The following is a 25479-nucleotide window of genomic DNA, read 5'->3' on the forward strand; positions in this document are numbered from 1 at the left end:
TTCAGTTTCTTGTTCAGAAGGGGAAGCTAAGGTGCAGAGCTGTATCTCAGCACATCAGCAGTTACCCTCCCCAGCACAGAAGCATGGTCTTTTCACAGACCTGTCATGAGAAGCAGAGGCCTGCATTGCACTGGCCCATTTGATCCAAGTGCACCTTGAAAGTGGAAGTCGAATTGCGAGGGGCTAGACTTTTTGATCTTGCCTCATGAAACAAAGCTTAGTAGTAACGTAGCAACTAAGACATACCTGTGGTCAGGTCTTACTGACTATGATTATTACTTTTGCTTTCTCTCCAAGAGTTTATTAATAACCTGACACTTGTTCTCCTTTCTAATTCTCCCATGAGATCATTATAAATAGAACTGTAAGGCCCTCTTATCCTTTCGTTTAAGTACCCTTCTTGAAGTGGAGCAAGCTAAGCCACGATGGAGAGGTGACTGTAAACCATTGTTTTTATCAGAAGGAGTTTAGCATGGGTTTGGCCAAAGGCCAAGAGGAGACATTTCATATTTTGAACTTCACTTTATTTCCATTAAATCTCAATTTCCCCAGATAAGGGAAGGTGGTGTAGAATTTGACAGTCTACAAATGTTTCACATGCACCATCACATTCTTCCTCTTCCCCAAGGTAGTTGGAAATAAAAGCAGGATTAGGGACTGTTTTTACATGCAGCAACTTTTGGGATCAATTCAAATATTTATTTTACTGAGTGCAAGGGATGCATACGTATTCTAGTATGTGTGGAGGAAAATGCCAACTCAGTTGCCTTTATTCTGACTTCAGAATATCTTATAATTGGAATGTCCTTGAAATCACTTTAAATATAATTTATGATGAGGTTTTGCACAGTTAAAATAGTGTGATACTTAGCGGATGTTCAATGTATTGGTTCATTCCTATATGATCTACTGAAGAGAAGGGCTGGGGCTGGGGTGGGACAATGCTAGCCCAGGTAAAGTCAGGTTTTTAAAGTCTTTGGCATCGTTCCTGGCATTCCATTTTAATGGTTTCTAAAGCAAAGATGATGAAGTATGGTGTGCATTCAGGACTTCTCTTCTCCTACACTCGGCAGATGTCACTAATCAGTCATGGCTCCCTTCTCCTTTGAGACAGGAAGCAACCTCACAATCCTCAACTGTGCATTTCTGGCAGCTACTACCAACCAACAGATGGTATCCCCCAAGTTAAAACTTCTTCCTTTGCCTTCTCAGATCAAAAGGGTAGCTTGATCCTTGTATATGGTTTATCCCCTGCAAAATGGAAATAAATTATTTTTTAAAAAGTACTACACGGTACTATAGACCAGTGCTTTTCAAACTTTAATATGCAAACCAATCACCTGGGGATCTTCTAAAAATGCAGATTCTGATTTGGTAGGTCTGGGGTGGTGCCTGGAATTCTGCATTTCTAACAAGTTCAAGGTCACAGGTGATGCCAGTGATACTGGTCTGTGGACCGCATTTTGAGTAGCAAGGTTCTACTAGACCATTCTCTGGAGATAAGATGTAAGCTAGAAAACTATGGACAATGCTACTCAATAACCAAGAAAAAAGAAGAAAAACAAGGCAAGTGTTCCATTAGAAGCTGAAGTTTTATTATAGGATAACAGTACATAAAGCACATCTAAAATTGATGTGTTCAATGCACTTTTAATAAAGGTAATGTAATATTAAAGGTACAGTTTCTAAGTACAATATAACAACATTCATATTAGAATGAAAATTGGAGTATTTAAAAGACAACATTAAATCTCTCTTTTTTTACAGCTTGTATTTACAAAATGAATCAAAATATTTTTTTTTTAATTCAAGACTCAATAAAATAAACAGCTGGAAATAAGCACACTACTGTAAGAGTGAATTGAAAAGAAAACCCAATGTAAGTGAAAAGTTGGATGATCCTCTAATAAAGATCGTTAGCAAAGTTTTAGTACAATACTATTTTTAGGATTCCCATAAATGGCTTGCATTTTTAGTGTGGCAGAAAAGGAGTTTTTACATACTGTACACAAAACAGACAGCGTATATTTATAGGTACAGTATTACTGTTTCCAAACTTGCATGTATATTTACAGAAGGCTGAGTTTGTTACTCACAGAGTTTTGTGAAATTTGTGTGCTTAATCCTCAAGACCTACACACAATTAGAATCAGCATTTCATGTGGTCTTTTCAAATGTGGCTTTAATACTTGGTTGTAGAAGAAAGTGTTAACCATAAGGCTTGCCATACTTTATAAATTTACCAAAACAATCCAGGAAAAAAGTTTGAATTGGGGCACACTTGTCATTTACCAATTATCAAATGCTGACAAGTGCTGGCCATTGTGCAGACACAAAGAGATACAATCTCTACCCTCAGGAAGCTTAGGATACTAAATAGTGCTTTAAAAAAAAAGGTTTCAATCTCTTTCTAAGCGAAGCAATAAGGAATGACGTAATTTGTATTAAAAGAGATTTCTCCCTAAACTGTGGCCAATTCACTTGAAAAGGTTAACTATTAGCATTAGCTCTCATTAACCACATGATTGCATTTATAATTAAGGTAACAGCAACTCTTCCATAAAAATGGAAACTGTCTAGAATTGTGGGTAAATATGCAGTGCATGGAAGCCAATAACCATGGCTTGAGAATTTATCACCTTCAATTACAAAAAGTGCAGTAAACAGAAACATTTGCTCTATATTTATAAATTGCTCAAAAATCTTTGCTAAAGATCTTACAAATTCAGTAATATTACAGAACAATTCTAATCAATATTTAATAAGGTTAACTACATCCTTAGTTAGATATTTGATATACTTTGATTTTTAACAATGCCAATAGGTCTTGGGACAATAGGTGAAAGAGCTTAACTAAGCTTATTATTAAATGACTTTTAAAATGAAGGTCCTTCACTCAGTTCATGGAACTGGTTGAGGTCATATTAAAACAGAACATTCCTTGTTGAATTTGCTTTATGGCCCATGTTCTGCCATGACAGTGGACGTCTCCATACTTTTCATGGCTCAGGTAGGAGGGGAAAGTTGTATTCTGCCACCAAGCCACCAAGGTTATTTTATGTAAATACCTATTACCTATAATAGGAGCTAAGTACACAACTCTGTTAGGTGCCAATAATATAATTAATTAGTAAGAAAAAAAAGTATTACTCCATTCATCTAGAGTGTTTCTTTAGGATCTTGAAGGCCTGGCAAATTATTTTTCAGCTCAGGAGATATGGTATAAAGCCAAGTAGCAAACATAAAGTATATGCTAATAAGTTTTCATATATCCATATTTATAAACAAATTCACCCTATAGATGTCAAATATCCATACTAAGGAAGTAATTTTATCCTAATTAAATACACTCTAGAATAATTTATATAATGATATTATGTATTTAAAGAGAAAAGCATGTCCCAAATCTAGCACTCTGATACAGCTGCCAGTTGGGCACAGGTAGATATATATATATGTATATATATATACAAATATATAGTTATACTCAGTGAAATTAACAAGACCCAAAGGTGGTATTGTCTAGGAATAAAAGGGATTTTTTTGTTGTTCACAAAAGTAACTTATCTAGCACCACACATCAGAAAAACACAAAAATAGCACACTCTAGTTCTAAACAGCTATGTCTAAAATAGATTATATAGTAAAACCAGTATTATACAGCATATTGTGGATTTGATAAACAGATAAATATTTGCACTGAGTAGGCTGTTTATAATATAACATTTTCTTATCTATACAGAATGAAAGCCAAAAAGTTAACTGTATAGAGATGTGCAGAACAACATTAAATATTATGACTCAAAAGCAGGGACGAAGGTAAATTTGAAAGAAGAGTAAGAGAGAAAATGTTTACAGGCCATTACAAGTTCTTAAGTTAATAGTAAATAAGGAATCAATTGCTCAAGTTGAAGAAAGCAGTAAACAAGAGATTGCATTTACATGCAGATGTCTAAAATTTGTATTTTTTTAAGTCTATGCACAAAAGTCATTTGTTTTATTGCTTGACATTCAGTTATGGCTAGATTATTTAACCTATTTTTTTTTTTGTACTTTGGAAACAAGAATATTGTTAAAGGTGCCATAAAAATGGACAACATTGAAAACGGTTTGCAAATAAACCACCTAACACTGCAGTTCTTTATACATATTAAAAGCCTTGTCTGGGGTTTGTCATATGTTAAATATATTTAAATTGGGAAAATATGTTGTATCTTGAAGCCTCCCATTGGCCCAAACATCCAATACAAAAACACATCTCCACAAAAGGAGCAGGCAGACAATACAGGTACATTTAAAGAAGCAGCCAGCTAATGTCCTAATGTTAAAAATTTACCACTGTTTTATATGAGATTTTGAACCATTGTGGATAAGAAGAGAATTTTGGATTCAGGAAGATGTGTACAGTACATACGGACTTTTTTTTTTGTGAAATCATATTCACTATATTGCTCAAGAATTATCTGCATTTACATATGCAATCTGTTCAATGATAACCAAGTTCCTAGAAATAGTATTCATCCACATTAAAGTAACAATGAGAAAGGAATCACACACGAACACTGGAAAGAATTTAGTTGCTCTTAGAGAACAACACAATGTCATGTGCAGCATGTCAAAGCTAATAGCAAGCTCTCCTTCATTAGTTCTTAGAAGGAGAAAAGAAAAAGAAGTGTGATACTGCTAATGTGGCAAACACACTAAATGTAAACAGCAACATGATTCTCTAGGCGTGTCTCTAAAATAGTCATATTCACTTTCTTAACACAAGACTCCGTGTTATGTTGCATTGCTGAAAAACAAGTCGTTTCTATTTGGATTGAATATTCTGTCTTCATTTATAAATAAATAAATGACTGAAAGTATTTATTGCTCTAAGTTCTGAGGGTCTGGTTAAACATGGAGATCCCCCCCATCTATGATGTTTCCTTGGCGTGAAACCAGGCTTCTGGGTTATTTTTCAAATTGTTCTGAGAGCCTGATAAAATTGATCTCACTTACAAAAACAAACAAGCAAACAGACCCAGAAGTGAAACCAACTGCTTCGTAAAGACATTGCTTGCCAGCTTTCTCATCTCTTAAGAATAAAAAATAATAGGAATGTCTCTCTAATCAAATCTTGTGGAACCTCTTTAATGATACTAGTGTTTAGGGATAGAATTAAGACCTGTATCATAGACTATTAGCAATAGATAATAGTCTCTCAGAATCTTTTGCTAATAGTTTATTAGCAAAATAGACTATTTACTGTTGCAGTTGCCATTTCTGGGCACATAATGTGATCCATAATATAAAGTTGTTTTTATGGGGTTCTGCTATGTCATATCTTTATAAGTAAGAAGCAGCAATCAAATGTTATAATATGTAAAAATGTCAATAACCTCTGTGTGTGTATATATATGTATATGCATGGAGAGAGAGAGAGATTTCTGCCATTTCCATAGTCTTCATCAAAAACAAGAAGATAAAGCTTTCTTTTCCATCTAAACAACATGGAAAGTTTTCCCAAATTATGCTCGTCTGTGTTAGGACGAAAAAGCTTCTTCTGAATGTGTATTCCAGGTGTGGAAGAATCAAAGCCAACAATTCCACTAAGGTTCACTTACTTTATGGAAAGTAATATATGGAAATATGAGAACAAAACTGTATTTCAAAAATGTAAAATGTAATCATAAAAGCTGGCTCGTGTTGCTGTTATATAGGTGTATCTTGTTTGTCTTTAAACATTAGCTCTCATATTAATTCAGTAGATAAAAACTACAAATGTTGAAGTAGAAGAATTGTGTTACATAAGGGGATTTTTTGGTTTGCTTTTAAAGGAGAACACAGTGAAAATAACAGTTATTTGCTGGCATTTAAAAAACATGTTTCATCTTTTACCTCTCTCACTACACTGATTGGCAGGGCTCTTATCTCATTACTGGTTTTTACAATTTTTATGCATACTATGTAGAATCTGAAATAGTTTTTAACAGATAATGCTATAAATATATTTATCATGAATATCTTAATTATAAGAGAAATGGTAAATGGAGTATGCAGGACTGTACTTTGAATGATGCTCTGTTGGTATATTACCCATTAATTTATCTTTTGCACATACTCGCATACCTTTGTACTGCTTTGGAAATTATTCAACATTTTTAAGTACACAAGACTGAAGAACACATAAGTTTTGAACTCAACAAAATGAGATGATAGTGAAGAGTTTACACACACGCACGCAATTCTACACAGTTCACTTGTGCCTTGGAGGGTTAGTATCATCATTATTATTAATAATAAAAAACACAATTTGTCCCAGTAGTACTGGCCACCCTGTTTTAAGAGTTTAGAAGATCCCTGAGCACATTGTTTCTGACTCTTACCCCAACTCCAAAATGATAGGGCTTCTATTGTTGATATCAAGATGGATTGTCATTCACAGTAAGTCAATCATAAGGTGCTTATTTACCCTTTGTTTTTCACCAGTCAGCACAAAGAACTGTCAGAAAATAACTTTTTATTATTATTATCTTAAAATAATAGCATTGGAAGGACACATGATTTAAACAATCAATGTTTGAAACAGTGGCTTTAGGATTATTATCTGGCTGCCCCTCAATAACAAGTGATTCAATCGACATTCCTTAGCCAAAAACAAAAGGAAAAAAAACACAACTGTACAAATATGTATTTTTCCCTGAGGGATCAAGGTACACCCGCAAGTGCTCTATGTACATATTGCACTAGAGAGGAATGAAGAACATGTGCAAAAAAGCAACAATGAAAGAAGCTTACGTCCTACTTAAACCTTTTCATTAAAGAGTCTACTAGGTTGTTTTGCATTTTGGAATGTCGGAACACAAACAGCTATTCCTTAGTCTAAAACTAAAAACACATATTTCTACTATGGCACATTCAATGAAATAAAAAGTTTCCAAAGACAGATAGACAAATTCCATCAAGAAAATAATACAAAGTTTGTTTGTTTGTATTTTTTTTTTTAGAAAATTACATTACTTTCTTTCTTTGTTTCACATTACAAAATCTTTTTTTCTTTACACAAATCACATTTTATTGCAGGAATATTTCAAGTGCCATCAAATATTTATAGAAGGGTTAAAAAAATAGAAGTCTCTCTAAAGTGGTCCAGACAAGGCTTTGTATAGAATAAATCTTTTTTTTCCCCATCTTCTAGTTTTGATTTAAGTATTTTGAATACATTTTCTTTTCCATTGACACTTAGTAGCCTAGAAGCGGTCCGACACCCGCACATCACACACATGAAAACCACACACACACACACAATCACACGCACACACACTCTGCCTCCTCACCTAACCCTCGGCCCACCCCCATACGCTCACAGAGATCTGGGTATCCACACTATAAAGAACAACCAAACTTAGAAGCAGTGTCTTAAGTCATGTTTTCCTTAAGTTAGGAAGGGTGAATTAGGATGCTGAAGACTTTAAAAAAAAATCCATAGCTTTAACGCAAATTAGGATGCTGAACACTTAAAAAAAAATCCATAGCTTTAACATAATTTGCAAACTGTCCAAAAAAGCACTTTCATCTGCACTTTTGTTTTCATGTGACCAAGGCCAGTTTCTTCCCACTATAATGCAACCATTTGGACATCATTGTAACTGAAGGTATTCAGGCTTCGTACAAAAGCCTTATTTACCTTATGTAAAAAGTTGTATAAAAGGCATTATAGTAGCAGGGATAACAATGATGTGATTCCAATCTTTAAAAGACTATTGGACATTTACGTTTAGGAAACTTTATAATAACTATTAAGAATAATTGTTCTGTATCACCAAGTAGTTTGTGTCATCACACAGGTGTTTCATTATATAATAAGGAAGAAAATAAAAATGCAAAGTTTTTCACATCCTTTTCTGTACTTCATATTTTTTTCAACTGAATTTATTAACTTCAGATCCCAACTTCGATCCAAATAATAGTTAGTTGTTCCCTCATTTCACCGAGCACGCCTCTACTACTCTGTTCCCACACTGTCGATGTTCTTTGCTCTTCAAGTCCACAGCCTACTTTTCTTTTAGAAAGACTTAGTAGCAGCATCATGTCAATGCATCTTGGTTTACTCTAAAAGCAATGTCACCATGGTGTGACTATTACTGAGATTAGAGCAACATTTGTTGCATTAGGTACTTGCAAAATCCTTTCCGGGAAAAGGAATTTCTTTTAAGTTCAACATTATGTTCTCTCTCACCCTTAGAGAAGTTCAATTAGCTCTTATCATTTCACAAATGGACACTGGAATTAGGTTTAGTTGCTCTTTAATGCACTAGCACCTGAGGCTGGTCATATTCAGAAAGCTTTGGTTAAAAAGAAGTTAATATACTTTAATAAAACCATCCCCAAATTTAGTGAATCAGAATGACAAAAAACAAAACAAAACAAAACCAAAATAAAAACACACCACCTTCCCCTAAAGGAGAAACAATAGGAAAAAAATGGACAAATAAATAATTGAACTAAGCTTGGTACTCTTTTCAGAGTATAAATATTATTGATCTTTAAAGGAACTATGCTTATTTAAATTAAAATTTTGATTTAACCCTTCTCGCCCAAATATAAATACTATATGCTGATAGTTAACCTCTTTATATAAACACTCAGATAAAGTTTTATATGCTTGTAAGAAATTTAAGTAAATACTACTCTCGTCTTTCATTTATGGTTAAAACTTTACTATATTTTTGAAACAAAAATTTTTTAGATGTTATTTAGGCTTCATACACACTTCTGTGTGAATAATTCCTTCCCCTTTTCCAAGTCCCTCAATAAACAAGTCAGGAAGTCAGTGTAGTTAAAAACAGAGAAGGGCTCTGGGAAGCTGGCGCTCTGATCCAGCTGACACCAGGAGCCACAATTCCTGCAGAAGATTCCAGAGGGACCCTGGTGGTAGAGGAGAGACTTTCTCCCTGTAAAGGGCTGCTTGGAAACTCCCACCTTTACACTACGGGAAGATGTTCCCTTTTCTATACAAACATGGTCTTTGATGTCAGAGCAGAAGTTTGAATCCCACCCTGGGTGTGACTAAAATCATCATCTCAATGCCTACATTCCCAAAGGTCACTTATTTTTAAAACATGCACACTTGTATGTCAGACTGTTCCTTCTCCCTTCCCCCGCTGGGAATTATTTTTAAAAACCCCACGAAATTAAACAAAAACAATGCAATATTTTTCACCTGAACACAAAAGCCAAACAATCTTCTAAATATTTAATAAAATAAATTACAGTCCACAGTTTTCTAGTGAAGATAAATACAAAAGTAAATGTTTGCAGCTAGCATCAACTTCACTTTCAAAGCTTAAAATATTTAATATTTAAATAAGAGACACTGGTTCAACATTGTATGCCTCGTTTGCCCTCCTATCCATTGTCTATGAAATATGGAGAGCAATATTCTAGAATTTTAGCATCTAGAGGCAGCTAGTCTAGAAATAGTTCACTCTGAGATAAACTCTTAGGGTGCCTAGATTATACCAAGAACAGAAACATTCACAAAGTAAACGCTTCCTGTCCTCACATGGGGAGTGTGCGTTTGCTCCAGATATAATCTTTGGGTCCTTATAAATAAAAGCTAGATTCCAAAAAATATTCTGGTTACTGATTTGTTCTCAAAGCATAGGAATTCCAAGTTGAGACTGAGTCTAACTACTGAATTGTGTAAAATGAGCCTCCCTTCCCTTGCCTCCATAAGGCGGCATTTTAAAAAGCTTTTTGAAAATAATGTGCATGATGGTACAAGTCCACAGCACCAATCGATCATTCAACTTTGTATGAAGCATAAACACATCTATCCTTAAACTTACCAAAAAGCAAAGTATGATTTAGGGAGAGTTCCGTTTCTAATTCCAAACTCACATGTAAAAAAAAATAATCAACGTCGTGATTTCTAGATATGACCAGCCAGTCTTTTAAAAGTAATTTTGTAAACAGCAGCATAAATACCTCCCGACGTACCTTCCAAGCCTTCTCAGTTAAACTTGTGTTTCTGGTGCACATGCGACACGACAGTGAACACGCTAGCATTTAATTTAAAGAAAAAAGGTGCAAAATGAAAGTGCCTTATCAATTCAACAGGAAAAGCTACACCAGTAACTACATTTTATATTAATTAAAACAATATATAAACAATATCTCTTTTAGCTATATATAGTCTTCATGCCCATTTACCCTGTAATATATTATAATGCTATTGTTGCTAGTGCTATGGACCCTTTTCATGCCATCCTGCTGACTGGCAATAATCGGTGAAGAAATAAAAACTTCCTTCATGAAACAAAGAGCAAGTTGTGCAAAGTCATGCCACAACCTCCGCTACGCACACCAGTCACCGATTGTTGCTGGACTCTCGGTTGTTACTGACAGATTGGTGACTCTGGAGAAAGTCTGTGGGCAGTGAGCTACAAGAAAAGGAAATCCTCCGACTTTAGTACCCTCTTTCTGCTGTAAACAGAGGTCAACGATCAAGAAGTCAAGACAGAAAAAGGGTCCATATCTGTAGGCATAATGGAAATCATATGCATGAGAAAAACAAGTTCAACTTTTATTTGTTTTCATTGTTTCCCCTCCTTTGCCTGACCCCGATCACCAAAAGATGTGCAGTGTGTTGGCGCTCCAGGTCTGTGCAGGGCCATGTAAAGTGTCTCGGTTAATTTTGTTTGTTTGTTTTTCATGTTTGTACTTCAGACATTCTAGAGGTGCTTAGGTGATACATTTACCCATCAATTTGCATTGCTGGCTCAAATTCTGAAGTGAACAACTCCTTGTATAATGGAGGAAAATGAAGTCGCACAATGTCTGGATATATTGCTTTAAATGCCATTAGCTTTTCTGTATGTCGTCCACATAAGGCTCTTAATGTAGACACCTTGCATATCAACTGTAAGTGGAAGAAAGGACAGGTTGTCAGGAGAGAATAGACATGAGAATCAAAAATTAGGGATCTGGATGATCTTTACAACATTGTTTATAACGGTGAAACATACTTGAAGCAACTTAGATGTCCAGTAATAGGGATTGATAAAAATAAATGATCATACAGTCATATTATAGAACACCAGGTATACATTAAACATGATTTTGAAGACAATTTAATAACCTGAAAAGATGTTCATAAGCACAAGTGGCAGAGCTGAGACAAAAACCTGAGTCTCCCATATCCTCCTCCCAGTCCAACGTGCTTTCTGCTCTACCATCCCGATCTCCCCCTCTACCACTGTGGAAAAAGAAGAGATCTGGTGATAGAGGAGAGAGCAAGGGGACAGTCACGGGTAGCTGAGGTCACTGCAACTAGAGATGATGGCAGGCCCTACATATTTTATGCAGAACAAGTACTAGTCAGCTCCAATGACAAGCTTCTTCTCCAGAAAGAGCGTTGCCTATAACAAAGCCATTCCAGGTCTGAGCAAAAGGCCCTGAGTTAAAAAACAAATAAAGAATAGTCTGAAGGCCTGGATGGGAGTCCCAGCATTGACCATGTACCAGTTGAGGGTACTTACATGACTTGCAAAAATGCTTTTTAAACTCTAAAGCACTGTACAAGGGCAAAGTACTTATTATTTCAACCCAGAATAATCCTTTCTAAGAAAAGTTTTCACCAAATCATAGATCTTGTGCGGGTGTCAGGTGTTCTCTACAATAAAAGAACCTAATGCTGCCTTCGCATGGGGGCAGGAAGATGGAGAAGTGAGTAAACTCCTGATAGTTCTTCTTCCTTCTATTTCCCATTCCTGCCTCAATCTCTCATTTAACAGGTGCAAAGTCAAAAACAAAACAGTAATCAGCTCCCAACCTCCCCTTTGTGACCTAACCTAGCTATCAAGAGAAAAGAAAAGAAAACAAACAGGAAAAAAAATCCCAAACCTTTCAAATCATCTTCTCGAAGAATAAAACACATAAAATAATCTAAGACAGAATACGGCTGATTTTTCTAAGACTAAATATATACTACCAGCACTAGCACTGAAGGCTATTAGCATATTTTAAATTGACATCCTAATTATATTTTTATTGCAAAAGATAATTAGCAAAAATGAAACCTTATGCTTGGAATACAGGGTAGTAATGGGAAATTGATGAAGAAAATACAAAAGTCATTTATTGTTGGTTACTAATGAATTTAATGGAAATAGAACTAAGATTAGAATATATGGTTATCCTGGTTAATTGTTTTAGTCCTTCATAACTTCCTACTTCTAAATTCAAAGATTCTTTTTCTAATTTATATCAACGCAGAACATTAACTCTGCTTTATACCCAACTTTGATGGACTAGGAGGAGGATTTCCAGAATGTATTAATGCTTTAAAAAAAATTCTACCATTACCCTACTATTGCAGGGCACTTCATAACCAATGATAATAAATTTAACCTGAATTTTGGTCCCACAGAATTTTTTGAAATGGAGATATTTCTTTCTTTTCAGTAGCCTGCTGCTTACTGATACTTTTGGGGGCTGGTCAGATGACTTACAAGGGTAGCTGGCAGCACTGATCTGTGGCAAGGGATAATTCAGGCTATGCCAACTGGACACCTTTGGTTCTCACCTTTGTTAGTATTCCATCTTCTCGGTGATTCTTCTGTAGGACATGTTGAAGAGCTAGCTGAATTTTCTGTTGTAGTTTTTCAATTTTTACCTTTTCCTGCAGCCACGAGCGATCTAAACATGAAAAATGATACTCCTTAGTATTCCTCCAACATGGAGTCAGAACACCCAATTCCTCTTGACTCTTTTTTTTTCTTTTTTGTGAGGAAGATCAGCCCTGAGCTAACATCCATGCCAATCCTCCTCTTTTTGCTGAGGAAGACTGGCCCTGGGGGGCTAACATCTGTGCCTATCTTCTTCCATTTTATATGGGACGCTGCCACAGCATGGCCTGACAAGCGGTGCATCGGTGCACACCCAGGATTTGAACCCGGGCCGCCAGCAGGGGAGCACACGCACTTAACTGCTATGCCACGGGCCGGTCCCCCTCCTGACCCTTAGACACAGATTATTCACCACAATGCAGAGCTAGAGACTGACGGCCAGTTTCAGTCCTTGTTCGAAATTTGCTCCTAAAAAGGTGAAAGAGTGATGTATGACAGTTATAAAACAGTGTTAAACCTTTTCATTCTTACTGATACTTAAAGGAAGGGAGGGCCCTCCCCTTCCAAAAGGATAGCCATTTAATCTAAGGTCATACTCACACGAATGGAAATGAAACCACTATGGCCCCTCAAGCCTTTCTAATAATTACATTTCTGAATGAAATACTCATATCAATCCTGCTAGCCTTTCTGGCAAATATGAAAATTGCCTTATAATCCAAGGCAACTAAAATCGTCAATAGAATTCCAAATGACTTAAGGGTTGTTAATTTAGGATAAAGTCTTTATGTGTAAGAATTCCAAATAGAAGATAGCAAATTTGCAAAACTGATTATCCCCAAGAGGCAGTAATGGTTGAAAACATAGATTAAGGGCCGGCCCTGTGGCCTAGTGGTTAAGTGCGTGCGCTCTGCTGCTGGTGGCCCGGGTTCGGATCCTGGGCGTGCACCGATGCAGCACTTGTCAGGCCATGCTGTGGCAGCGTCCCATATAAAGTGGAGGAAGATAGGCACAGATGTTAGCCCCCCAGGGCCAGTCTTCCTCAGCAAAAAGAGGAGGATTGGCATGGATGTTAGCTCAGGGCTGATCTTCCTCACAAAAAAAAGAAAACATAGATGAAATTCAGAAAAACTTGTAGATGATATCCAAATGGATTTTAAGGAAAAGTAGGATGTCTTAAAAACCATGTTATCTTGCAGATTGGTGTTAAGGAGGGCAACCCTACTCAACCATAGCATTTCTCTTGGTATCAGGAAGTTAATTGTGGACTGGGTTTTATTCAATTCTCATTTCTTAAGATTTTATCAAAACAGCATGAGGTCTTCTTAAAAGGATATATGTATGTGTGTGTGTGTGTGTGGGGGGGTTGTTCTTCCAAAAAGTTAAAATTGGATTTAATAAGGGTGGCAGCCTCTCTCAGTAGCCCCCTGAATATTCTAAAAGTTATGCACCTTATAAAAATTCTTTACCTGGATAACTTTTAAACCATTTTAGGGGCCAGCCCTGTGGCTTAGCGGTTAAGTGCGCACGCCGCTACTGGCGGCCCGGGTTCGGATGCCGGGCGCGCACCGACGCACCACTTCTCCGGCCATGCTGAGGCCGCGTCCCACATACAGCAACTAGAAGGATGGGCAACTATGACATACAACTATCTACTGGGGCTTTGGGGGAGAAAAAAGGAGGAGGATTGGCAATAGATGTTAGCTCAGAGCCAGTCTTCCTCAGCAAAAAGAGGAGGATTAGCATGGATGTTAGCTCAGGGCTGATCTTCCTCACAAAAAAAAAATAAAAAATAAAAAATAAAATAAACCATTTATTTTTATTTGGTTATCTTACCTGCTGACATCAGTACAAATGCAGAAAATAATGCAATTTCATCTTCAGTCAGGTGCATAGAACATAAACTCTTTCCAAATTCAAATACAAAGCTAATAAAGTCTTCACAACCTGCCAAAATTAAAATAAATACAGTTTAGGATTTTGATTATGATCCCAGGAGAAAAATATAGAAGAATGTGAAAAGGGATCTAGTAGTTGAAGATCAAAGGGGACAGTGATAACATTTCTACCATTTAATAGTTTTAAATCTTAAAAGTAAAATCTGTTTACCCGACATCACCATCACCACCATCATCATCATTCAAAATAATGAGAGTTAACTTTTGTTGTGTGATTACTATGTTAGGTACTGATCTAAGACGCTTCTTTGGGTGTCCTACTATTTCACAAGAGCCCTATGAGGGAGGTATTATTATCATTCCCATTTTAGAGGTAAGAAAACAGACTTGGTGAGAAAAGTAATGTACCTAAGGTTACACAGGTAGGAATTAACAGCCTGAGATTCAAAGCCAGGCTGCCTGACTTTGGAGCCCACACCCAACCAATGGAGTCAGAACAATCTAACTGAAATGTTACATTCACTCATTTTTTGTTTTCTACTCTATCTGATGTAAAAAACCCTTAAAAATCCTAACAAATGACAGATTATGGTGGTAAAATCATTATAACTATTACAGAACTGAAAATATAAAATGTGAAAGTCCCACAGAAAAATAATCCATCCCCAAAAGACTAGTTAAGTTTGGTGTCTATTCTTTCGGATTTGCATGCTATGTATATATTTAAATAGCAATGGTCTATACTAAAGTATACATATCTTCTGTCATTTAACTGTTTTTAAAATCACTTAACAACATATCTTGGATACTGTCCCATTCTTCTTAATGACTATATCCCACTTTATTTAAATTTTAGAAATCCAAAATAATTTATTTTTAAAGTTTATGTCACAGTTTCACTTAGCTATACTTTATTTCTTCGATATCTGCATTTAATTCTCATTAATGGTTCTTATTTGAGGAGTATGGAAGGGCTGACTTTCAGCTCTTTGCTTGATTTTATGTATCAAATCACATTCTCTAGTTTATCTGAATAATATATCCCCTGCAAATCTGGAAGGGAACTGGTAGGATATATAATATAAATTTCTTGTATTATCAACCAGATAAAATGAAACTCTAGACATTTACATGTAACAGACAAAAAACGTTTGAGCTGTGTGAATTCTCTACAGTGACTAATTATAAAGTAACCTAGGTATAAAATCCTCTAATTTTTGTATCCAAATAACCGCTTTCCATTTTGTTCACTAAGAGCTCTCACTCCACTCCCATCTTCTCCTGTAGCCCTGATTTGAAGACAAAGCCCCCAGAGATTTCCTTACCCAAGGATTTGAAGACTTCGGGGCTAGCATATTTCCCATCAAAGTACACGGTGTTGTTCTGGGAGTCAAAGGCACGGCACATTCTGATAAATACCACCTCTAGAGAACCTAAGCAAAGGCAGAAATGATGGGATTATTCCACCTTGGTGAGTGTATTCTGAAGGCACTAACGTGAAGACCACTTTCTGAGTCAGCGCAGTGGGTGTCGTGTGCAGTTTAGCCAGTGGGCTCTCAGTCTCCTCAGTTCTCTATTTAAAAGGGCAAAGGTCACTAGTGTAACTAAAGACTTGTGCTGAAGTGAAAGCCTGTATTACCGAAGCGAGATTGATTTACAAATACTTCTTTGGCACTCTTCTGTCTTGCAATATGGAGTCTCAGAGTTGCTAGGAAAACTCTTGATTCTTATTTATTAAAACAAACAAAAAAACGCAGGGATATCTCTCTGAGTTCCACAAACAACCTTCTTTCTAACGACCTATCGTAACCTCCTGAGGATTTGAAGGGTAAAAACAAAACACCGGTTATGCTAAAATTGGGGAATGCAGGTGTCTTTCAAATTAATCTTTTCACCCAGAGGAGAAGAAAAATGGAGGGAATGTCTCCTGCAAATAGCTCAAAAACCTTTAAAAAGAACTCAGTTTCTGCTAAGAGAAACCTGAGCTGTTATCATTGGAGAAAAACTGCTCCCGACACCTTCCTTACCAAGCATTTCTTTAATAAGACGGAGAAAGCAGTTTAGGGAGGGATCTCAAAATTCACTTGGAAAGCACATACCTGCTTTGAGAAGCACAATTTGATCGTTTTGACACAGTTCCATAAATCCATCAATGCGTTTGGCAAACTCCACCACATACTGTATAGCTTCCGTAATTTTGATGGCACACAATTGCCACATCACCTCCCGCTGCTGTTGAAGAGGGAAACACATTAACATACACGGTCACCCAAATCTTTGACACCGCTGTTTTAACTCTTCCTATTTTGTAAAATCCTTCTTTGGAAATGAATTAAAAGCCTAGGGGATTAAAAAATTAACAGTTGGCCAGTTTATTTGGGATATAACAATTGCTTCCAAATCCTTTCTCATCTCTTCCAATTCTTCTCTTACCATTTTGATGGCAAAGGGACGGGGGGAAGATGTTGTGAGTATGTATATAGCAGAAGATGAAAACATGAGTCAGGGAAGCAATGCATGCCACTGCTTTAACCCTGGACCATGAAGTGGCAAAGGAGGATCTTCTTTTAAGCAGTTATTTTGCCTTGGGGAACTTAACACCACTTTACTGGGGGAAGGGAAGAAAAGAGGCATCAATTACATTTATTGTGCACCTGCTATGAGCTTGGAGCTTTATGACATCCTTGTCTGATTTCATTTTCACAAGAACGTTTTTCTGTTTTCCATAAATAGATATGAATGCGCACAGAAGTTTCACAGCTAATAGGTACTGGAGCTGGGGTTCAAATCCCAGCATCTCTGACTCTGAATCTCATTCCACAGCCTTGCTGCTTCTTACTGCTTTCTTGCTTCTTTGTAACTCTGGCTGCTGGTGTTACCTGCTACCTCCAAGGCAAATAAAGTGATGTGTTGCTATTCCCCAACCTGTCCTATTTAATGCCTTGTATACACCCACGCTCCAACTCAGTGACAGGGTGACCTGGATCTGTTGCATGGCTCACTTGTTCCCCCAACCTTAGTTTAAGACTGTTTTTACCAATATAATGGGGTGGAAGAAACACTGAACTAGGAGCCAGGAGTCATGGTCTGGTCCTGATGTTTTCACTCTCCAGCCATATGCCAAGGGATTTTAGTTTCCTCAAATGTAAAATGAAGGGGAAGATTAGCCTAGATAATCTCTATGGTCCTTCCTAAGCCTGAATTTCTATGATTATTGACAAAAATAACAGCATTTTCTTTTACCAAAGGCAGAGTGGATAATTAAAATTTCCCCTTCTCCAGCCCTGCCCTCCAATTTTGGTGGCTTGTTGATAAGAGAGTTTTATAGAAAAAGGCAAATAGCAGCACTATTTGTCAGCCTCACAGTGCTAGGTTCAGACTGGAGTTATGATCACGGCTTCCAAACCTTTTTTTGTATACACTCTCTAAACTCCTTCTTCTTAACCTCTGGAAACATAAGGCTGAGATTATTTTCACATTATCTTCCAGCCCTTGAAATCTTCCATTGTGATATCGGGACAAATCCCAATTCACTTAGGCTTTTGGAAGCTGCTTAATCTAGCCCCCCTGTTGACACATGATAGGAGATACATGTATAGTTATAGGCACAACAGAATTTGTTGGCTATTGCTGAAATTTCACACAGTGGCTTCTCCGTAAGAAGACAAAACGCCAAGTACATGATCAGCTCAGGAAGAAAGATTTTTAAACAGAAATCTGATATCTGATGAAAGACATTCATTCTTTGGTCTGTTTGTATTCTTGATCACATCTCCTGCACGCACACCTTTCCCAATGTTGTCTCAATCTTAGGTAGAACCCTTCAGACTATACCTTGTTTTGATAGTTCTCAATCTCCTCCTGCAGAAAGGTCTGCCACGTTATCTGCTGGAGCTCTTCTCTCAAGTACTGGCAAGTTTCCAGATGTGATTTAGATATATTCTGTGCAAGGTGTTCTAAGGAGAAAACAGAAGATCACAAACATGAGAAGCTAAGCTCTTCTTCGGATAATCAGTGTTTTCCCTACTTAATACTTGATTTAAAAAGTAACAAGTATAAAGCAACATGCTGAACCGGTTTTAATTATCTTCATGTATTTCAGTAAGAAATTTGGAACTATTCTGTATTTTGGAACATGAGGATGAAGGACACGCAAAGCCAACATTTGGCAATAAGGCTTGCTGACTTCAAAGACCCTCCTGACCTTGACCTTCTTCTGTGCCTTTACACCAATGTCTGGGAATGAACAAATATTGACCTAGATAGGTGTGGGAAATGACTGACAGACTCTTCTTGGCACTTTATGAAGACACGTCGGCCATATACATTGACCTAGGAAGGATTACTCTCGACAAATTAAGAAATGGTATTCTTTTGTGACAACTATGTATTTCTTTTGTTTTTCCTGCAGATAGCAGAACAAGCATTACTGAGGGCCTCCTGTGTCACTATATATAGTGAGGTGGTTAAGAGATGGCCTCTGGAACCCTCTCCCTGGGTTTGAATCTCAGCTCTGCTACTTACTGGCTGTGTGATCTTGGGTAAGTTACTTAAGCTCTCGGTGCTTTAGTTTCTTCATTTGTAAAATGAAGGAAACAGTATATATTTCATAGGGCTTCTGAGAGAATTAAAAGAGTTGAGCACTTAGAACAGAGGGTGTTACATAGCATGTACTACATAAACATTTGTTCTTATGGGAGGGTAGGGAGTTTGAAGATATTAAAAGTAATAGAAGCCAAAGAAGTTTCTCTAGCAACTTATAATCTGATGAACACGTATGGACACAGTGAAAGGACAATTCAACCATGAGACAATAAAGCATAAAGTTGAATTTATATCAGAAGAGAAAGAAAGAAAGACAACAGGTGCTGTCAGGGAAGTGAGAGATGAGGGGAATTAGGGGATGCTTCTTGGCAGAAGAGGAACATCTGAGTTCGACCCTGAAGGATGGGGAGGATTTGGTAGGTAGAGGCCAGTGGCATGAGGAGGTGGGCCAATTCCACATTCGAGGGATGTTAGATGAAGGAACAAATACGGCATTTATAGGAGACAGGCAGATGTGAAAAGTGATAATGTCAAAACAGAAATATGAGTAGGTAGGAGTCCAAATCCTGAAGGATCTTGAACGTTAGGATTGAGAGTGTGGACTTGATTAACAAAAGGAGTCAGCAGGCTTCTTAAGAGGGAGCTGACATGCCAAACACTGTATCTGGGGAAATAGAACAAGCAGCTTTGTGATTGGTGGATTGGAGGGTGGAGAGGCTGGAGGCAGGAGGACCAGATAGAAAGCTGCTGGAATCTAGATTTGAGGGACTAAGAGCTGAAGTAGGTTGGTAACAATTGTTATGGAAAGGAAGGACATTTAAGAAGTGTTTTAAAAGAAGTTGAAAAGGTTCGTGAATATGAAACCATACCCAAAAGTGATCCCCCTCCCAGGGTCTGGAAGATGTAGTAGGAAAGCCATGTAAAAGAATGGTGCTGCATGCAAACTTGGCAACACTAGTCAGAGTGTCTGTTTATTTGGAAATCTATTACTGCTTTCATCAAACAGAATCAGACTAAACAAGGCAAGCAGTGTGAAAACACAGCAAGTTCACCTAAATGAAGCTTGAAACTAGAATCTCCTTAGAGATACCAAAACACAATAGACCTTAACAGCCCTAGTTGACAACACACAGACATAGAAACAACATAAATAAATATCATAAAAAATAAAACAGAAACAAAAGAATAAGATTCAAAGAAAGACAGAGAAACTAAGAGCGAGAAGCCAGTAAAGTGCGTCTCAGAATCAATGACCCTTGTGAAGAGAAGAGGGGAATAAAGACAAAAAAATAATGGGGAGTCAGAAACAAGATAAATGTGTAAAGAGTAAATCAGTTTTTGCAGATATGAAAAAAAAAATGATGAAGTTTTCACAGGGAAGCTGGGGCATCCTATGAGGTGAAGAATGAGAAGAGGCTTACAGTATTCTCTTCCATATCATGCCTCTTTTCTAGTTAATATGGTCAGCATCTTATTGTTTCACTTCATCCTAAAAATTGTTCCCACTCCTCTGTATTTAAGTTCAGCTCGTAGAAGTGAGACAACGAATGATGCAATGCACAAAACACACCAGTAGAGGGCAGTGGCTGCATTTCCACCTTCTGCCGTTGATTCCAATTCACAGTTGATTTGGCAAGTGTAAGATTTTAGACACCTCGCTATTTTTAAACCTCCACTTCAGCAAAGGAGAATATGGTCAGACTGAGTAGAAGTTAAGAAGTGAGTGTAGTGTCTCAGAGAAACAGTCTTGAAGAGTGAAATACCTTGGAACTAGGAGTTAGGAGACCTGGTTTCTGGTCTGAGCTCAGTGGATAACTCACACAGTTCACCTCCTCAACCATGATGGCTTCATCAATAGAGCCAAGGTCTAGATATTTTACACGGAAAATCCTGACTTCTGAGTTAGTCACAGATTTTCATAGTGGGAAGGAATTTTAGACATCATCTGGTCCAAACTCTCCTTAGTTTACAGACAATAACAACAATAATAATGATGATAGTTAACACTTACGGAGCATTTACTATGTGCCAGACCCATATAACTTATATAAATATTCTAAATATATATATTTTCTTAATCTTCATAACAACCCTAAGAGGAATGTACTAGTATTATCTCCATTTTACAGATGAGGAAACCGAGCCACAGTGAGATTAAGTGACTTTTCCAAGGTGTCATAGCTGGCAAGTGGCCAATGATTCAAACACACACAATCTGGTTCCGGAGTCTGTGCTCTTAATCTTCATATTCTATAGGTAGGGAGACTGCCACTTGCAGAGGTTACATGACACATGCTGGGGTGTACAACCTACAGCAAAGCTAGGACCCATATAAGCTGACTTCTTGTCTCATGCTTTGCCCAATATATCAGGTGTCTCTCCCGAACAAGGGTTTAGTTATCGATTATAGTAACAAGCGCAGTTAGCTTTTTTTTTTTAATGAACCTAGTTTGCTGATCTGGAGTGTATAATTCAGGTATTAATTGTACATCAAGGGCAAAATTTCCTAGCCAGGAATGCAGGCATATCTCCACTAAAATTAATGGATTCTAGACACTATTATTGAAAGATAGAATTGGGCTTAGGATGTTAATCTACAAGTTATTTCCCAATTGTACCATTGGTTTCATTTGTTTAAAATCTGATGAAAAAAATTTAGCCTAAAATGAAGTCAAGAATCTTAGTTAAAGAGATAGCAGGACTTTAGCTCTGAAGGAAATATCAGGGAACTTCAGAGAGCTTTGAATAAGGAGCAGCAACGTCTTTGGCCACTTTTATGCTACTCTTAGCTCCTCACGCTCTTGTGTACATGTAAATGGGGTTGAAAATGAGAGCCCAATTATATCCTTTTCAGATAAATTCTTGTTTAGTTTTGGGTATGAGTAATCCTATTGCCGAGTTAATTGTATTCATCCTGGAAAATGCCACAACGCATGTGAAAAATCCCTACTTTAGGAAAACATGGAGAATGTATGAGGGCACAGGGCTCCCAGACTACACGAGGAGGTGACAACTGTGGAAGAGGAAACTGATTTGTGAGGGAAGGAGAGACTGGGGGACTCGGTTTAGCCATTCTGGTCCCACTCAGATATTAGCACACATTTAGCCATAGTGCCACCTTCAAGGGCGACACTCTGGCTAAGCCCTGTGGATTTATTTCAGGACTGAACATCTGACAAGCACACAGGCTGGATTCACTAGTATTTATGATAAGGTGGAAGCAAACCTAAAGTGAGCCAGGTCATTTTTCATGATATCATGTCAGCTTTCAATCAAATCCTTATTCATTTCTGAAAATTTTACTTTCATTACAGTCCTGCTTAAGGCTCAGCCAACCAAGATTTCACGACAAAAATGGAAGGTTTTTGTTCTAGTTCAAGAAAAAAAAAAAAAAAAAAAAATCAAACCTCCCTCTGCTCAGCTTGGCTTCTAGTTCAGAGGTTTCTCTGTTAATCAAAAGATCTGCGATGCACCTTGAATGCTGTTCAGTGCTTAAAGACCAGGCTGAAAATGTCCCTGCTCTTGAGGATTTAAATTTAGACCCATAAAGAGGTGCTTGTGCAAAAACCGTAAAGAACATTCAATTTGTTCTATTTGGAGAAAGATTTTACTGGAAATATAAATTTCACGTAAAAAATGTTTTATGAGGTACAGAGGTGGAGAAACCATCTAAAGAACACAACCATTATTTCTGTGGACTGAGGATGTCTGTGCTCAAGGCAGAACCTGCCGGTTCTTTTCCATGTGAAGTCTTCATTCTCTCCTCATATTAACCAAGTCATCTCCACAGCAACTAATTGAAATATCCCAAAGGATTATAACCTTGTGTGAGGAATCACAGGGAGGAGCAGATCAAATTCTAAAACTGCAAAGGTTCTTATCAAAGTTTCTCTAATAATAGTGCTGCACTCAAAAATCGATTAAATATAAGAGAGGATGTTAACACAACTTCCTTGCAATGGAAAGTTTCCCATTGTTCGTGTTATCAATATTTCTAGGTCACATCTCCCAAGAAGCAACACTGTCACAGGAATAAGGAAATGACAAGTTTTTTGTTTTTTTTTTTGCATGGTTAGTCTTTTATGAAATACATCAGTTTTGTCACCAATCTCCATCACCAAAACATTTTGGCAAATAAATAAGCCAATTTCCCTCTAACATTTATAGAATACATCAGGGTGGCAAAATGTAGATGCCTACAGGGGCTGGGCAGTGACAGAAATGGGAAAAGTGGGATGGGACCATCTCAAGGTGTTAGAGCCAACTGGTTCCAGTTGGTTGGTGCCATTCACAAATGCTGGTCCAGTGTAACTAGATCATTTATTTTTTCCCTCCCACAAGAAGCTGGAAATATGAACTTTTAGGTGGAACTGTCCAGGTTTAAACATTTAGCAACTGATTCAAAAATTTTAAAACTCTGCACTGGTCAAGAAAACATGTCTGTGGACCAGGTTCAGTTTGTGGGCTGCCATTTCTATGACTTTAGGTATAAAGCAATACCTGGAATATCACTAAAGTAAATAACTGATGAAGTTAATGGGGGCCATTCCCTGAGCTTACAGTTTTGTATGGAATTTAAAGACTGCTTTAAGTTTATGTTGTCCCATCTCTGATGCTGAGAGGTCAATGTATGATGGGAAGCAGTGCACAGTCAAAAGCAAGGAGCAGGATGGAATTATGAAGTGGTCCAAATGGTAAAGGTGAATTGCCCTTCTAGTTGCATTATTTTAATAACATAACTCATTAGAGGAAGGTCAAACATCTCCTGTTTACTGCAAAGGGCAGGAGTAGCGCATCCCAATGGAAACACGGACACCCTTACCTAATTCTGCCATGGACACAGTTGGGGAAGTCTCTCCATTGGTGAAAGAACAGTAAGGAAAGAAGCCTGATGCTGGTGTGTAGTCACATATTGGTTCTGGTTTGATTCCATTGATATCCAGACCTGACTGGTCCGGGGAAGGCTGTATGTCCAGGTAGAAGCTGCTGACGGCAGAGTCTGCCTTGCTCCCCTCAGGGGTGTGCCCGTCGATGTAGTTGCTGAGGTCGTCGTGAAGTTCCGTCAGCCCATTGGCTGAGATGTTGTAGGTCGGAGTCAGCGGCTCGGCCTCTCCAGGCTGCTGTTGGTGGTCTCGCTGCTGCTGCTGCATCCGGTGTTTCTGCACTTCTGCATACAAGCTGTCTCTCTGCTTTTTCGACATTCGGCCAAATTTTACAGCTGGAAGAAAAAAGCCAAAACACACCATGTACAATATGCTCTTCTTCATTATCCTCTCCAGCGTGCTTTAGGGGTTCCTTTGAAGTCTCAGACAGTCGCAATCAAAAACCACATAGCCACAAAATAAGGACGTGATCCAGAGGTGAAAACCGTCCCACTGCACACAGGCTGCTCCATACCCCCAACAGCAAAGACGCATCCCAGAGGAACTAAGTTTCAGAAGCAGACCCAGGACTGGTAGAAGAGACCCAGAGCAACGACCACTATGTTTTTCTGCTGTTACAAAACCCTACGCTCAGTGGGAGCCACTATGTGACGTAATGGGCTTGTTCACTCTCTGTCCATGCAGCTGGCCTAGACCAGCTCTTCCTCTTCCCAGTGTTCAGACCAATGCCCAGGGATGCACAGACTCACAGAGGTACACTGAGGCACAAGCAGTCAAACCTCAACTTTTATTATTCCGTATACTCGGATGAGTTTCTTCCCGATCAAACATCCAAATCTGGGGCTTCATCGAGAGACCTAAACAAACTGGACAAGGCCTTTGCAATTCCCTGGATTACATCTCTGAGTCTACCCGATCTAAGAAATCCCGTCCCCTACTCCTGGGTCACAGTGGCCACTGTGAAACCTTTGGACTCATCTTTAAATGACACTTTCTACTCCTCTGATTTAGCCTCAAGTAGAAAGGTTATCAGAACTTTGGAAAGGGCAATCACTGTGTACGATCCCTGTTGGCCGAATCTGTGTTTGCAACGCTTCTCCTTGCAATGTGTCCCTATATTTAAAGTGGAGCAATGACTGTCATAACTTTCCAGTTTATCCAGAATCCCAAATGATTTCTCCTAAAACACCCAGATAACTGAGAAAAAAAATGCCCAATGATTTCCTGGTCTGAACTCTCCCACTAACCCATTTATTTCTCAGCCCGACTCTGTATATGCAGATAAAGCCTCTGCTGGAGGGACTAGGATCTCCTAATTGATTGTGGTTAAATGTATACCTGATTGGGTAGATGAATTCACCCATCTCACCATCATCATAATTCTATGAGTCGAGGGGCAGGAGGCAGGATAGATAGAAGTGAAGTTGGGAACCAGGCCACCACCCAGGCCAGCTGGTGGATTCTTTTCCTGCCAAGGAGGATGTGCTGTCCTCTCGCACAGAGGAAACAAGCGAGCTGGACACTGGTCAATTTCCAGTT

The 25479-nt window shown here is 37.9% G+C and overlaps 1 protein-coding gene across 1 annotated transcript in view; it reads right to left on the reverse strand.

Annotated features, from left to right (window-relative positions):
* Positions 1 to 1643: 1643 nt before the first annotated feature.
* Positions 1644 to 25479, reverse strand: part of RORA (RAR related orphan receptor A) — a 98393-nt gene continuing 74557 nt past the window's right edge. Inside the window, exons 4-10 of the mRNA XM_004421647.3 lie at positions 23880 to 24275; positions 18347 to 18468; positions 16612 to 16744; positions 15838 to 15945; positions 14451 to 14561; positions 12572 to 12684; positions 1644 to 10906 (exon numbers count right to left, since the gene is read on the reverse strand). Coding sequence (XP_004421704.1) covers positions 10742 to 10906; positions 12572 to 12684; positions 14451 to 14561; positions 15838 to 15945; positions 16612 to 16744; positions 18347 to 18468; positions 23880 to 24275 — 1148 coding nt within the window. The 3' untranslated portion in view covers positions 1644 to 10741. The remainder of the gene's footprint in view (positions 10907 to 12571; positions 12685 to 14450; positions 14562 to 15837; positions 15946 to 16611; positions 16745 to 18346; positions 18469 to 23879; positions 24276 to 25479) is intronic.

The sequence above is a fragment of the Ceratotherium simum genome, chromosome 3, assembly GCF_057802395.1.
Source record: "Ceratotherium simum simum isolate JZ-2026a chromosome 3, ASM5780239v1, whole genome shotgun sequence".
NCBI classification, from domain to species: Eukaryota; Metazoa; Chordata; class Mammalia; order Perissodactyla; family Rhinocerotidae; genus Ceratotherium; species Ceratotherium simum.